The 16696-nt window shown below is 40.8% G+C and overlaps 1 protein-coding gene across 4 annotated transcripts in view; it reads right to left on the reverse strand.

Moving 5' to 3' along the window:
- USP28 (ubiquitin specific peptidase 28) overlaps positions 1-16696 on the reverse strand; it is a 732083-nt gene that overhangs the window by 75885 nt on the left and 639502 nt on the right. For all 4 annotated transcript variants that reach the window (XM_044081073.1, XM_044081072.1, XM_044081070.1 and 1 more), the window contains 2 exons: positions 13925-14048; positions 2747-2942 (listed from right to left, as the gene is read on the reverse strand). In XM_044081073.1, coding sequence (XP_043937008.1) covers positions 2747-2942; positions 13925-14048 — 320 coding nt within the window. The remainder of the gene's footprint in view (positions 1-2746; positions 2943-13924; positions 14049-16696) is intronic.

The raw sequence follows: 16696 nt of genomic DNA on the forward strand, positions 1-16696 counted from the left end.
ATTCCTTTAGGTCCTTGGGAGATGACCTCTGGGTCAGCAGTAGGATTTTTGAAAAGAAATTTGTGCGAGTCAGGGACTCATAATACCAGTCAGGTTTCCTGGGAGCAGGAGGTAGCATATCAGGAGTTAAGACTGGATTCCATAAAATCATCATCCACAACATCCAGCACAGGAGGAAGAGCTAAGGGTCTGTGCTGTGGTAAATCTAAAAATTCCCCAAGTCCCTTTTTGGACGGAGGATAATCCTGGCATTCCCAATGGAAATGCTCTCTCAAGGTATGTAAGATTTCACCAAAAGAAAAATCCTGTGGAGGAGAGGCAGAAGGAATGGATTCCTCTGCATCTGAGTCCTCATAAGCAGATAAGGCAAGTCTTCATAGTCTGACTCTTGGTCGGATAAAGCTGCTGGGGACAAGTCTCTTTCTTTTAGCAGGGGTACGCTGACTTCCCCTAATAAGCATGATATGGTCTTCTGCCATTTTAAGCATTTGAGATTGAGGCATGGAAGCAGGCGCTTGTGCTTGGGTTGGTTTTTTAAGCGTCGTACCCTGGGCCTAAGAAACTCGGTAGTTTTAGAAAACTGAAGCCGCGAAAGAAGTCAGTTTGTATCTAATATCGGTAGAGCAAAGAACTTCCTCGAAGCCGGTGCATGCACAGTGGCTCTGGACCCATCCAAGGTAGAGACATCCACAGGTTCCATAGTCAAAGAAGAGTCTCGTGGCATACCGGACTCTGAACGGGTCTCGGTAGTGGCCTGCAAATCCATAGAAGCGGTCATTAGGGGCCGCAAAAGCACCTCACTGAGTACCGGCGAACTGGCAACTAGCTTAACGGAAACATTGTCAGTTTTGGACCTGTGCAGTCTGTCTCTGTCTTTATCCTTATGTGTTTTCGGAAGATCGGTAGTCAGATGGCTTACTGAAGCCATTTTGGAATACGGAGAGAGCGAACGTATTTAGCTACGATAAGGGCCTGATGACGTATAGTTCTGGTGTTGAACAAAGCACAAAACCGACAGCGAGGGACGTCATGGTCTGGGCCTAAATAGGTAACGCAGTAAGAATGGAAATCTCGGTGTGGTATTTGCTTTCCACAGGTGAGACAATTGTTAACTTTTTCTGACATCGGTTAGAGCAAGAAAAAAAGATCCCCAACGGGGTACTTAGCTTTAGAAGACTTCAACTTTAATTTTGGAAACGAATACTCTGGTAGTGGCTGACCAGCACTCATGCGAACTGCTTCTGTTTCAGGCACCACAGCAAGAAAGACTGATGTAATGGTGTCGGCTGCCTGTTTTTATACCACCAATGACCGGACGTCAGTCCTGGAGCGACAGCAACAGACGCAGAAATATTAAGCCTCTGGTATTCAGGCCAACTGAGGGCTACCCCTGGCAAGATCACCCAAGTGGGATGACTGCAACAGTGAAACACGAAGAATATTTAACGTTTTGTGCATTTTATTGGCTAATTGATTTTATTTAAGGTAGTCATATGATTGGGATGATTGTAAAAGTGTTGGGTTCGGGCGGCCGTGGTGGTGCAGCGGTTAGCGTTGCTGCCTCACAGCAAGATGTTCTCTGGTTCCATCCTCGGCTGGAGCGCCTTCTGTGTGGAGTCTGCAGGTCCTTCCTGTATTTGCGTGGGTTTCCTCTGGGTGCTCCGGTTTCCTCCCACATCCCAAAGACATGCTGTAGGTGGATTGGACACTCTAAATTGGCCCTAGGCATGAGTGCATGTGTGTGTGTGTGCCTTCTGTGGAAGGTTGGGCACCGGGCTGGCAACTTGACACCGTAAACTCCACTGTCAATCATGAGTGGACAGGTGATCCGCTGTGGCGATCCTTAACTGGGAAAAGCCGAAAGAAGAAGAAGATAAAAGTGTTGGGTTACTTACAGTGGTGACTCTGATGATGCCCTGTGTATTGTAAAGGGCGAAAGCTTCAAGCCTCGTTTTGTTTTTATTTTGATGTTTTATTAAACCTGGTTGCCGTGAAAGTGCATAAGTTGTGGTGGTTCCATCTGTGTTTTGGCTTAAACATTTTATTGACTGAACACATGATCATTTTGCAAAGAAGCTGAGCACTCCTATTCTGCCATGTAATGCTATGATGTGCACAGGCAGGAAGTGCATAATCTCCTAAGCATAAGAACGAGAGAGAAAATAACAGATATGCCACAACAGGAAATACCAGATACTACCTAATGCACAGGGAACCACAGCCTGATCAATTAAGTACCTCCAAGAAAAGAAAGAAAATTACAAGACAGGAAAATGATCTTATATTGAGAACTTCCAAAAAAAACACTGTTCTACTGAAATGGATAGGTGGCATAAATGCATGAAAAACCTTGCAATAAAATGCGGACAAAATGACAATAAAGAAATGTAAATAGGCAAAAGGTTAACTCACAGCTCTAGAAATGGAAAGGAAATATGGAAACTGATGAAAATGGTCTTCAAGCCTTTACTATGCAGCAAAAGAAAATAAAACAGCTCAGGAGGCCAGACCAAGCTCTCCTTTACCTGTCACATAAATCTTCAATTTCTTAAACTACCAAAATATGGGCTGTGAACACCTGAAACATGTTCTTTTGTTTACATGCAGAAAAAAACACACACAATGAGAATGAGAATTAATAGAGAGGGAAAGGTGAGATCAAAAGATTGGAGAAAAAACATACTTAAGGATATAAGGTGTAAGGGGGCAGGTTGAAGTTCAGCCTATGACAGAGGTGAACACTTACCATCTATATCCTGACCAAGGTAAGAACACCAGCGACTCCTCAAAACTTCAATTGCATCAAGATCCTGCTGACAGATATCATTGTTTATCATCAGATGCATGCATGGAATGATCAGCTCATTCATAAGGTTCAGTCCCTCTGTCACATCACTATCATCGCCACTTTCAAACAATGTCGCTGCTTTTTCATTCAGTTCCTGAAACATTTTTTAATACAGAAAGTCAAAACATTATCAACAGATAGAACAATGTATTCTCAGAAATAAAGCATAAAATATTTAAAATGATTAATGCATATATCTTCTAAACCGACAACCATCTGGAAATAGCATGTTTTGACATAGGTTGTCCTTCCTCCTTACCTTCAAAAGAAATAAACAACTGATCCAAAGATCTAAAAGAAAAATTTAGTTCGGTCAAGGTAGTACACTTCAGTTGTCTGTGGAATATCCAAGGTATGAAGCATCTTCTCTCTCTCATTTTTAAGTTCAGGAAAGAAAATGGAGATGGATAGTTTGAATTAAAGTAAACCATGATACATCTTTAAGCATAAAAGAAGGATCAATTCTCAAAAAAAAAATGTTCCTACAGAAAATGAGATAGGGCTGACTCGCAATAAGAGCTTGCAACTCATACACTCTTCTTGTAGAGGTTACAGCAATAAGTAAAACTGCTTTCTTATTAAGAACCTTAAGTAAACCAGATTAGCTGGTTCAAACAGAGTAAGCAATAGCTTCTCCAACACAAAATTAAGGTCCCAAGGAGGCGCCACAGGTTTTCTTGGAGGCCTCTTACACAAAACCCCTTCAGAGAACATTTTGACATCAGACTGCATTGAAGGAGAAAGATCCACGGGCAAATATGCTGAAACGGCTGAGATATGAACCTTGCTAGAGGAGTACGAAAGGCCAGTGTACAGTAACTCACACAAATATTGTAAAACCAGAAAACAACTAGCTCTGAATGGGTGCTGGTTATGTTGTTGGCACCAACCAGAAAACTCTTCTCGTTTGCCAATATACGATTTTCATAGCAGCAGGCTTTCTTGCCTCCATTACTACCTGTTGCACGTCCTCAGTAAACAGTTGCCTAAGAAGAATAAAGACCTTATCATCCAGGCAGTCAGTTAAGATTACTGATGTCTGGGTGCATCAAACACCCATGTTCTTGTGTGAGTAGATCCAACCTGTGAGGAAGCTTGTGGTAGTTGCCCTTGGCCATTTCCAAAAGGGAGAACCACAGCTGCCTGCGCCAGAAGGGAGTCAATATAATGATCTTGGGGGATTCTTTCTGAATCTTCAGAAGTACTCTGGATATTTGTGGAAACTGTGAAAAAGTATACAGAAACATTCCTGTCCAAGGAAATGAAACGGCATCTGTCTTCCAAGTCTTCTTGCCTGGAGTTCTGGAACAGAATCTTGCCAGCTGATTTTGCCTTTTTTTTGAGCAGAGGTCTATTTGAGGAACTCTTCAGAGACATATCTCTTGATGACCACCGATCTATTTTCCATTTGTGAGGGTGTGCAGTGGTCCTGCTCAGCTTGACTGCTACACAGTATTACTCTAACAGAATATATGATGCCTGTAGAATGAGACTGTGCTGGGAAGCTAAATATCAAGCTAACATGGCTAGTTTACAAAGGGGGTATGACCCAATTTCCTTTGCATGTTGATGTAGCATGACTGTGGTCTCAGGCACCAAAGATGGTTCAGAGAGTTGAGTGCCTGGATCAGTGCAAGCATCTCCATGTTTACATGCTTCTATGTGTTCTTGGAGTCCCACAACCCCTCCACTTTTATCCCTCCTGAAACTGCTCCCAAAACAAAGTCCAAGGCATCTGTGGTGACGGACTGCTTTGGAGCAGGAAGGGAGAAGGGAAGACCTGAATTTAAGGATATCTGCTGTCTCCACCAAATGATTTCTTTTCTAAAACTCCAGCATTGGGATTTGAAAAGACGAAGAGCATTTGTGCTGGGACCAGAGAGATTTCAGATACCACTGCATCTTTATCATGTGGAGTGTTGCCATGGGAATCATGAGACTCACAGATGCCATGAGACCCCAAATCCTGAGGTATTCCCTCACAATGATTGAAGTTTGAGTGGAAAACCTTAGAAATAGATCTAAGTAAAGATCTATTTTTTCCTGTGGAAGAAAAGCTCTCAGATATCCCAGGAACACAATCCTGTGAGTGGGACTTGAGAAAGACTTTTGAATGTTCTCTTGAAATCCCAACTTGTTTAAGAGATCTGTCACTCAGGAGACAGAGTCCTAACACTTTGGAAAAGACTCTGCAAACATAAGTTATCTAGATAGGATAAATGTGGATACCCTGTAGCCTCCAATGAGTTGTAACTGAAGCTAGACACTTTGAGAACACTCCTAGAGCAGTGGATAGTCCAAAGTATAAAACAGAGAACTGATAATGTGATCTAGACACACAAAATCATAGGACATATCTGAAGTCTGGATGAACAGGATGCAATGAAAAGCACCTTTTAAGTCTAGTTTTACCAGGAAACCTGAAAGAGGTAGAAGAGGCAACAGGTTGTGAAGCAACATCATTTTGAATTTGGGCACTATCAAAAACAGGTTTAGGAAAGACAGACCCAGAATTGGTGCCCAAGTACTTTTTTCTTTAGCACTAGGAGCATTCTTGAATAAAAACCCTTTTTCATCTGGGAAGGAGGAACGGTTTCTATCACTCTATGGGACAGCATGTAATGAACACATGGAAACAAGAGCCCGAGCTGGAGATCAGGAATGACCCCTAGAAAGGAGGAATTTCCTCCTGCTGCCATCTGTAACCTTGATGAAAATCTGTTGCCAAAGAGAAAAATGGAGATTCAGACCTGGAAGAAAAAGGGGGCCAGGGTAGGAGAGGTTTATAAGGGCTCATGAACAGTTATTCAGACTTGTTGGATTGTCCTTGGTTTGGGGAGGTTCAAGACTTTTTTGGAACCCCCTTGCCATTTCTTCTTAAAACATCTTTCATCTTGTGCAAAAATAGAATGAGGAGATAAGAATCCCTGGACAATTTGGAAAAGGAGGGTTGAAAAAACTTAGATTCCCTGGATCAGCTTGCCCCTTTTGACACACACCACCTCTGCAGCAGAGGGCCAAACACTCTCTCCATCCAAGACAGAATTTTAAATCTCATTTTTAACATCTGGGAGTTTGAGAATGCAGCCAGCAAGCATCCCCAAAACAGTAGAAGTGGTCATAGCCCTGGAATAAGTATCAAAAGAGTCACATATATACTGCAATCAGTTGCGACTTGTGCAGTAGAAGAAACCAAGTTATTTAAAGCACTTTTTCCTCACAAGAAGAAACTGCAGATAAAACATTCCTCAGACTTTCACAATTTGTCATAACATATGAGCCTGACATTTCAAAATTTTGAAAAATCTGTAGAACTGCACACTTTTTCCCATACCTATCTATACTTTTCACATCCATATCAGAAACAGTAAGGTTGGAATTAACAGAGTGCTTAGCAGCAGTGGAATCAACTAAAGTTATAACTGCTATAAAAAATCTAAAAAAGACTGAGGACCTTTATACATCCTATCTGCCTTTTTAGGGGCATTTGGCTGACCATCAGGAAAACTGTAGTCATTAACACACATCCTTAAAACAAACCAACCAAGACAGTGGGTGTAGGTTCTGGAAAATCCTTCTGTAACAACTCTTCGTATTTTCTCAGGGACTGAGAAATCTCAGTGTTCTCCCACTGAAAACACTGGCACATTCTAGCAAAAGTTTCAGAGAAAGAGGAACCCCCCCCCCCACCCCCATAGGGAGAATCAGAAACTGAGCTCTCCTCGGAGTCTGAATCAGAAATCTGAAAATCCAGCAACTGTCACTGAATATTCCTGTTCAGATTCAGAATCTTGAATCTCTTCAGGAAAAGAGAAATCCTACTTTCTTTTAACAGAAAAAAATTACAAGGAGGATCAACAGCCTGAATTAAACCTTGAGCCAAACCCAGTAAACTAATATGATCCTCAGAAGTAGATACATGCTCGGTTTCCTGTTTTTTTTTTTTAAAGACAGGAAAAATGGGGTTAGCATTATTACTAGTGGCAGCTGCGGCTTCTCCAGGGATGGACAGAGATTTCTGACAAAAAGGGAAACTTTCCCTGTTCCCTGTCCTGACAAGAGTGGCTTTCTCCTGCCCACCGTGATGACCTCAACAGCCACAGAGGACAAGGCTAATCCCAGATCCATAGTGGCTATAGGTACTACACCAGAGGGATCTAGGGTAGAAAAAAAAAAAAAAGAGTGGTCTGAGGTATAAAAAATGGACACAGCAGAATCACCCACGTGTGGCTGAGACAAATTACAACTCGACTGTGGTGGCAAAGGAGGTTTACTTTTTCTTTTTGTGGCTGAAGAACACACTATGGAACCGATATTCTGTTCTATGGGCAAGCCAAAAATGGTGTCTTTCCCGGGGAAGAAAAGCAGAAATTGCTAGTAAACAATCAGTCCAAAAGTTACTTTTTTGACAGAAAAAAAAAGCACAGTAAAAAGCACTTTAAAACACTATGTCAGCCTCACAATAGGAAAATAAACAAAACTCCTCAGAAAAATGTTTTCAGTTACTTTGCACTACTATTCATCTGACAGGAAAAAACAAGTGCTCCATTTAAAAGTACATTAGTCTTGAGGCAGCCCATTAAACAAAACACACCTGGCTTTAAAATAACTTTCCTGAAGAGGAAATTAATAAAACAACAAAAGAAAGAAAATGGAAGGTTTATCCAAAGGGAACTTAACTGCCTAGTAAAGGAAAGCAGAAGTCAACTTTTGGTCCTCGAAAGACTCAGAAGAGCTTTGCTCTTTGGCAGCAGTAAAATTCTGGAGGGCTTCCTGCCCAAACTTGTCTTAGTCACCTCAGCTTGACAGTTTGGGTACATGTAAGGTGCCCTCAAGCTTTGAAAGCTGGCCGGCTGTTATATTCTTGATAGGATATAACTTTTATAGCTAAGGCTACTGCAGCAGTGATCAATTTGATCAATAAAGGTCCGATTTCTCAGGAATTAAAGGAATTTTCTCACTATGTCAGTTGCTGTACAAGGTGACCTTCCTTGGGATATCAACAACTGGCTTCTTCCTTTCTTACACTGCAATTAAGCATTTTTTTGAAGCTCCCATGTTCTGGGGCGTGTATGCCTTAGTCTAGTCCACATCATGATGTAACATGCTGTACTAGGTGACCCCCTCCTAGCGCCTGGCTTGGCTAGTTTGAACTCACCACTGACTGAGTACACTTCCTATGCATCAGATACAAAAGGCAGTAATGATTTGACACTTGGACTTTTGTAGGTTAGCCAAGTATGTATACTCACTTGTAGATAGTGCAACAGCAGCTGCTAGATGGTTGGGCTGCCTAAGCACAGGGGCATGGCATACAGCTGTGTGCGACCCACAAAGGAGGGCTCCCTCAGAGATCTAACAAGACAAGAATTCATGTTACATTTATCATCATGGGCCCTCTTTGGTGCATTTACAACTAGGTACAGAATCTCAAAGAATAAAACCACAAGGGTGCAAAAGGCCGGTGAACAACAAGCTGAGAAAGTTCAGAAAGCCATGACCTGACATAACACGGAATGAATCAACACTCAGAGATTTGGTCAGAATGTTTGACGAAGATGTGAAATGACAACCACAAATGTCCACAAAGGAAATATTCCTGAAGTAAATATACAAAAAGCCAAACTTCAAATGGAATAGTCTCTGACTGCAGCATTTTCTAATGGGGGGGGGGTACACCTGGTGGAACATAACGCAGTTTGCAGTACATTCAGAAAGGGTTTGCTTGGTGACTGACCACCCTTGCCTTCCTGCAATAAAGACAATGAACTGTTTTAGTTTCAAAACTCATGAACCTGCTATAAGTCAAGAACTAGAGGTAATTAAGCACATCTAGAATGTGAAAGGACCTCTATTTCTTGGATTCTGTTCCAACAAAGCAAACAGGGAGATAAATGGATACATTCAATGATTATTTATGCACCCCTTTCTGGAGGAAATGTGGGATTTGTCTTAAGGGACACTAGTCTTATGAAAAAACAATGTTCCATGCACAAGCATGGCCACCAGCAAGTGTCTTCAACAAACAGAATTCAATACCACTGAACTAGGTAGTTTGAAATGGGGATGAACAAGGCTGACAAAATTCATACACCAAGGACAGCAGGGGATTCTTCAAACGTTTATGAAGATTCCTCTTAGGAAATTGCAAGACCAGTAAATGCTGTGTAGCAGTCCCCTCCTCCTTACTGGCACAAGAAGTACAGGGTTCAACTCTCACCAACAGAGACCAGCTAGGCTTAAAATGGTGCACAAGGGTAGTTAGACTAGTAACTTACCTATGAACCTATAAGGCCATGATGGAAAGATACAGCTGATATGTGCACAGTGAAAGTGTAGTAGCTGACATCCAAATAATGCAAGTGCCTGACACAGGCAAGAACCATATATAAATGGACTAATCTGGATGTCTTTGAATTTCCTTGCCCAAATGGATAAAATATTCCATTTGCTGGCGCAGATCTGTCAGGAGGAATCCTTGTGGCACCAATCACTTCTGACACATCGTTTTTTTTAGAACTGGCAAGGTAAAGGTTTCTACTGCATAAGCCAAGCAATGACAGGGAACTGGCTGTAGCAGAAATTTAAGGAGCCTCCTTGGCCAGACTTAGAAAAGTTTCCTATATCATGAGGGACCTAACAGCCTGACACCAGAGGGTAAAGAGTTCAAGTTTTTCGCTACCACTGTGCAAGAAGAAATGAATTACCTGAATTCAGAGAACAAAGAAAAGACTGGATGAGTAGGTTACGGAATCCATCAGTTCACTCCAGAGCATTTCTCCCTGGGCCTCCGCTGAAAACAGGCTCTGTGAAACCTAGTCGGACTTTCCCGGACAACAAATGTTAAATAAATAAATAAATGTGAGTCCTTGAATGACTGATGTCCCTAGGTTATGATCCACTGCCACACGTGCATGACTTACCAGCTTAGTGGACATACGCACCTACTTCTCTGATTGTACAGATTCCATAGCATACATTGATTGTTGGAACAAATCAGGAGAAGCTCTAGGAGCAAGTTTTCCCTCCAACAATCTTCAGGGCCAGGAGGACTGTACATAACTCCAAACAGTTGATGTATAGTCCTCTTTCAAGGGGTGGAACACTTTTCTATTAAACCACAAGGGAGCTAAGGTGAGCTCTCTACTCCACAAGTGAAGTATCATCAGCATTTGGCTGCAGAACCCAATGATAGCAGTCTAACATTAAGAAAAATTCAGTAAGCATACTATAGCTCTGCAGCCAATGGCATCTCACATTTCAACACAGTACCCACACCTCCGTTAAACAAATGGATCCAATACTGTGGTAGCCATTAAGCCTTAAAGCTGCAGAAGAATCTGACACTAGACCCTTTACTGTGCCCTCACTTAGGCTGCCAGTGCCAAGTTCTTGACTTCATAATGGTGTCTTCATGGTGACAAGACATTGTGGACTGCTAAGTTCTGTAGCAACGAAATAATCTTTGGGATGGGGATCACTGAAAACTTCCCATTTGATAGCCACCTCACCAATGACTGCAGATTAAGGGAGTATCTGATCCAGAGACACAGGGATGTCCAGTCATGGAGAAAGCCAATCAGGTGGGGAGAAATACATGAAGTTTCTTATGCATGGTTTTGGCCACCATCTCAGTAAACATTACAGACAATGTAAGTGCAGCTTTCGGCTTGTTATATCTTAGTCACATGCATACTTGACAAGCTGCAATATTCTAAGCATCAAATGTGAAAATGTCACCATTAAGTCAAGCATGAGATTCAAACTGCGCGACCTGCTAAAAAGCTAGTAAGATTGAAGGTTAACCACACACATAGTTCAACACGGTGCATTATGACATGCGTCTCCAACACAGGAAACTTCTCATAACATGCTGAACTGGAATAGGAGACTAAATACCCAAAGACCATTCCCCTAAGAAGGGTCTTAACATTGAATTAAGAACATTCACGACAGGGTGCTTACAGACAGCACAGATTGGCATTCTACAGCAAATGCTAAAAAGAAAAGTTAGCAAATTTCTACATTACTCTACTAAGAGTTACGCCTCTACTTAAAAGCATCTTATGGATAGTCCAAGGATTTTCAAAGTATCTTGACTGCATTCCCACAAGAGAAATACTCTGGTAAGGAGTTGCAGAACAGCAGGAATCACTTATGGTAAGCTTTAGATGACAGCACTTTATATTTCTCAGTGTATGTGTAAGTGGAAGTAACAAAGGAAGGTCTTCATTTGCTAGATTAGCTTTAGTTTGACCTATAGGACCCTGCCAGTAAGAAGCATCTGAAAAAACAGGGTAAGCTAGATTATGGGGGATGGTGGGAGGCCGAGCACATTAGAGGAAAGAAGAATTTGGATGAGCTTACATTTGTTTTAAACCCTGTACTGCCTACAAGAAAGCCAAACCTAGCATCTGGAGATCCTGCTTATTTGTGCATCTAGCAGCTGACAACACTTTGCTCTCAAGGACACTCTCAATAAGGCTCCACTAAACATTAAAAAGGATCCCAATCAAAAAACAGCAGGTACTTGCAAGTACCTCTTTTTTTGGGGGGAGGGGGGTCCTGAAGCCTGACTTGCAACTATAAAACATTCTTCTCTTTAAGAGGAACCTGGACGACTGGATGGGAAACAGAAAATATACCCCTGGGATCCCACCTGTGTCCTTGCTGGACATGGAAAACAGGTGCTGACTTTGTGGGAACATGGGTAAAATTCTTGGCTAGGCTTACAACGGCCTATGGACCAATATCCTAGTATTGTCCTATGAACCCTATTGGAGAAAAGCAACCTGGGAAATACCACCCCACCCCAACAGAGAATAAAAAACATCACAAGTTGGCTTTTGAGGAACCAGGTCATGAGCTTTCTAACGCAGTCTTAGAGGTATGACGGGAAATAAACTCAGCTGCAAATGTAATCAAAGATGTATGCTAAAAAGCTGGGCTAAGAAGATGACCCTCAATGCACATGGAGGACAAAGGAATAACTGTTAAACTATCAACAAATGTGGTTGCTCATAAGATGAGGGTTACTGCTGCAACCTTTAAAGTTTAGGTCTAGGACTTTAAGCCACAACTGCTGAATCTATCCCTTGTGCTCTTCTGTTAGATGTCAAATGTCTTGACTTATGACTCATGCAATAATGGAGAACTGACCACACCAGTGTTTTACACTGCTCTCAGGATTCCATTGAGAGTAACTTACACTGCAAAATGCACTTTATAACCCAAGTTCTGATTTTTACCCTCATATTTGCTCTTGATGGGCTTAAATATACATTACAATAAAATGGGAGCCATTCTCTTGGATACAGTCTTCAATAATAAACAGGTAATGGTTAAAATGGGCTTAGCACCAGTAACTCTAGATCCCTGGTTACCTCCATTTTATCACTCTTAAATGTTTGCTTAATTTTAAAATTTTTATTGGTTAACAGAAAAGTAGCAAACAGAACACACTGAGAGATGACCTTCCTCTGCCTCTTTCCATGTTGAGCTGCATTCTGTCGAACTAATTAAGCCAGTGACCAAATGCAAGGTGTTAGCTAGGTGGAATACATAATGCTTTTAAACTAGTCACCTCTTATTGGGTACAAATATTGAGATGGTTCCTTTTTTTCCTAGTGTGTTCTTCTTAGCAGATTGGTTATTTTAAACTGATGGTGAACTCACCTAGTACCATCTGATACGGTAAGTATGTTCATCACTGACATGTTAAACAGCAGTTTCCTTTTGGGGTAAACAGAATCCCACCAGAGACTTCCTTAGTCACCCCATAGCTTAACCCCAAGAAACAGGGACAACTCCGAAAATAATCAAGGCCAAATACCCCAAATCAACATCTTATAAAATATTACGACTATTAACTGGAAAAATTGACATTCGAGAACGTAAATTAATATACATTTTCTGAAGTAAAAAGTGTACAACTCTTAGCAATTGTCATTTAAGTGCAATCTACCAACTTTTCTCCCAAAATCAGAAATTTTAGGAGGAATTTGGAGGGCTAGAACAAGAATCTGAGCCAAAATTAGAGAGTTTGAGAAATATGTTAGCCAGCAACAGAGGACACCACTGAACCTTCATGATTGGTGGTGTAAATATTGGCTCTAGACAATTTGGTCACATTGACTAACACTGATGTGACAACTCAACCCTATGCAAAAATGGGAAAAAAACGAGGCTCATGACTGAGCCTTCTGTAACTACATCACTTGCTGTTCTGGATCTACACTTAAGCTCGGTCAAGTGCTCTTCGATATCGCCCAGAATTCCACATATTTAGGGCAGATTCCTCAAACTTTGACTACCATTCTCCCACTAGAAGTCTGATCTAAACTTTTCATCTGAGGCAATATGGATCATCAAGTAAATGTCAGAGGCAGGAGGTTGAGCTGGTTATGGCCCTACTATGGAATACAATGACCACAAGGCAACGTGGACAGCCTAGGAAGCATGTGCTTAAAATCTTTCAGCAGTGAGCACAGACATTTACAATGATCCAGATGGTGCAAGAAGTGAGAAAGAATGGTTTCTCTTGGCAACAGATTGTAATATCACTAGAGAATTACTACTTCAGGTACAGAATAAGCAAAACAACAACAAAAAAATGCAATGCCTGCCTACAAAATTGCATCTTATTATGTTATTAAAAATAGAGCGGTGGTACTAGGCTAACTGTCCCTGTGGACCATTTTAAGCCTAGTCAGTTACCCATGTGAGTATCAAAACCTGCACCTTCTGTCAGGTAAACATCTTAATTATGCCAACCGCCTACCCAAAAAAATATTAAAAAATAATCATGGTTTTTAGCAGCTCTCAGACTGCACCAATTGTGCATGTGGATTCCAGTTTTGAAATCTGACTCTGAAAAATACCACAAGGCAGCTCCAGAACATACAATAAATACTGAGGAAAGGAGCTTAGAGTAAAAATTCAGCTTAAACTTTACAAGGGACAATGCTAGAAAAATATATCAATGAAACAAATTAATGTCTGTAGAAGAATACGTTTTCAGTACAGAATAGCTTTCTTTTCCTTCCTTTATAAAGCTTAAAAACACTAAGTACTAACCAGGAGGCATTTCCTTCTGTATAATGCTATTATGTTTTCATCCACTCCTCTGTTCTGCCCTTTCATTAGCAGTGTTGAATTATGCTGGTAAGCATACACCAAATAAGTGAGAGCTTCCCTGCATCTGAAATAAAAAAAAAGAAATAAATCAGATAATCATTAGTATACTGATGTTTTAAATGCCCTTTGAGACAACAAAAATGCATTCAATGAACTGGTGGAAGAATGAGACCATGACTGAACATGCCATGGATACAGTACCAAAGTTCATGCAAAGCAGATATCTGAAGCATGTCGAGACCTACATACAGAAGACATTTTTTTTTTTTTTTTTTTTACCAAAAACAAGCACAGATTACAATACATGGTTGATCACAGGGATATCAGTCCTCAGATAAAGTAATTTTGTGCCAGACACGTGAACATTCAAAGCCCCAAAAGCACTTCAAAAAACTGTTACGAATAAAAACTATGCAACTAGAAATTTTGGAAAGATTTTTCTGAATACTACATTATGCGTGCTTTACAGGTTAAAAAAAACAAAGACCTGCCAGAACAGAGTGCTTAATGGTAGAAGTGCAAGGCAACAGACAGGTGGAAAAAATGATTTGGCACAGTTAAGATGCACCTGATGAACTCTAGTATTTCAGGGATGTGAATATACTAAAGATCTCTTTACACACATGGCCTTTTTTTTCCCCGGTCACACTTTGTTAGGCTGGAAACAGCCTCTGTATAAATTCACAGACAGTTCAACTCCATTATCATTTCAGCTGCCAATATTTCTCCAGAAAGGTAAACCCAAGTAGTCTCCACTCCTTCCAACAAACACTCTCAAAAGGATCTCCAGATGTTGGGAAAAATACATTTTGGGAGTGTACGGACCCATAGCTGGCCTTAGGCATAGGTCAACTAGGCGGCCGCCTAAGTTGCTGCTGTAGTAGGGGGGCTTTTCCAGTATTTATCTGGTGTAGGTAGACTAGGATGAGGGCACCGTGGAGCCCTTTTGCCTAGGTTACCAGTTGACCTAAGGTCACTCCTCTATGGACCTATCTAAATTAATAAATACTTGCTATTTTATTTATTATTCCCAGAAAAATGTTACCCTCCAAAATGTACCCATAAGAGCTGTCAAGTTTCTCTGCTACGGATCTCTGAGGTTACATACCTGAAGGTTTACTATTTTGGGCTGGGTTACTAGTATATACCATTATAGCTCCAGTCCAGTGAACAGTGTTTCATTTTATATGCATGCAGAGAAAAACTCCAGAAACTACTCAACCTGAAATCCACTTAAGGAGTTAAAATGAACATAACTTCAATACTTCATTCCTTGTTTTTGTACAAAACAAGACATATAAATGCATTTATAAACACAGCAGTTAGCCTAGTACTAATTTATGAACCTATGAACCTGGGGGCAATGGAAAGTCTGAATGGTAAGCAAGTAAACTGGAAATACTCCGTCCTTGTCATAAACCAGAGGAATCTACTGGGCTCCCTGAAGATGGGAATTTCCAAAATTTTTAAGGCAATGTGTTTGAATGCTGTATGTTCTGTACAATTTTTCCTATCCACGAATCTACTGGGTTCTATTATCTCTAATGTGCTACATAGTTCTCTGTTTTATAAATATTTCATAGACATTCCAAGGTTACAGATTCCTGTGGCCATTCTTAACTTGCCATGACCCCCCCCCCAGTCCATACCTCTTTTGTCCAGGAGGTTCCACACTAGTCAACAAGTAGTTTATGTTAGTCACACTGCTAAATATGCAGGGGAAGTTTATTTCAAAGGTTTGGGAGGCACCGGGTTATAAACCTCTCCCTCTCCATCGTCTTATTTAATCTGTTGATGAAAATTTAAATCCCTATTAGCAGGGATATGCATTCTATCAAAGTAGTAATACATACAAATTGGAATATTTCATCACAAAAGAATCTTGTTCAAGCCATAGGGCATTCTCCTAATTTTGCATACAAAAGAACGAGGACACTCAAGATGTCCTTTGAAAGAAATGAACATTTTCAAACAGCAGCAGACCCACAGACTGTGACACAGAACCAGCAGCATGGCATGTTTCAGTGCAATGGTTGTGTAGTCTGCACGCATATTTATACAGGTACAGAATACACCTTCAGACACAGCAATACTAAAGTTGTGTTTAAAAGCTATTTTGACTGCCACACTAAATTTGTAGTATATGCAAGTATTTGCAACACCTGTAATTCGTTTTATGTTGGTAAGACAATAAGAAAATTATCAGATCGCATTAAGGAGCATTTGGCTGCCATTAGGCAACAAGATGACAGCAATGCATTAGGCAGACACAGTCTTCACTGCCCCAACTTCTCTGGTTTTAAATTCTTTCTTTTGGAGCAAATACAGCAATTCTTTGGAGACTGTGAGACATTCTTAGAATTGAAAGAACTCCGCTGGCAATTACTGTTGAATGCTGATAACGGACTTGGTCTCAATGAAAATATTAATGTTAAGTGTGCATTGCGGTGGTTATCATAATATTCTGATATTTGCATTACAAGCTATCTCATTGTTTTGTTTAATTCCTATGTTATTGCCCATTGCTTTATGCACACACATAGAATGGTGAGTTAGTCCTGCTAATTCTTTCATAGGGACACACATAGCATGGGGATTGCTCTGATTTGTTACAGTAACAATGTCTTTGGTTTGACTGAAAAGTTTTTTTATGTAGTAACATTGGTCAACAGTATACAGCAGTGGAAGCCACTTTGATACGTCTGGCAAATC

Source organism: Protopterus annectens, chromosome 8.part0, assembly GCF_019279795.1.
Source record: "Protopterus annectens isolate FY-2018-M chromosome 8.part0, PAN1.0, whole genome shotgun sequence".
In the NCBI taxonomy this organism is placed as follows: Eukaryota; Metazoa; Chordata; order Ceratodontiformes; family Protopteridae; genus Protopterus; species Protopterus annectens.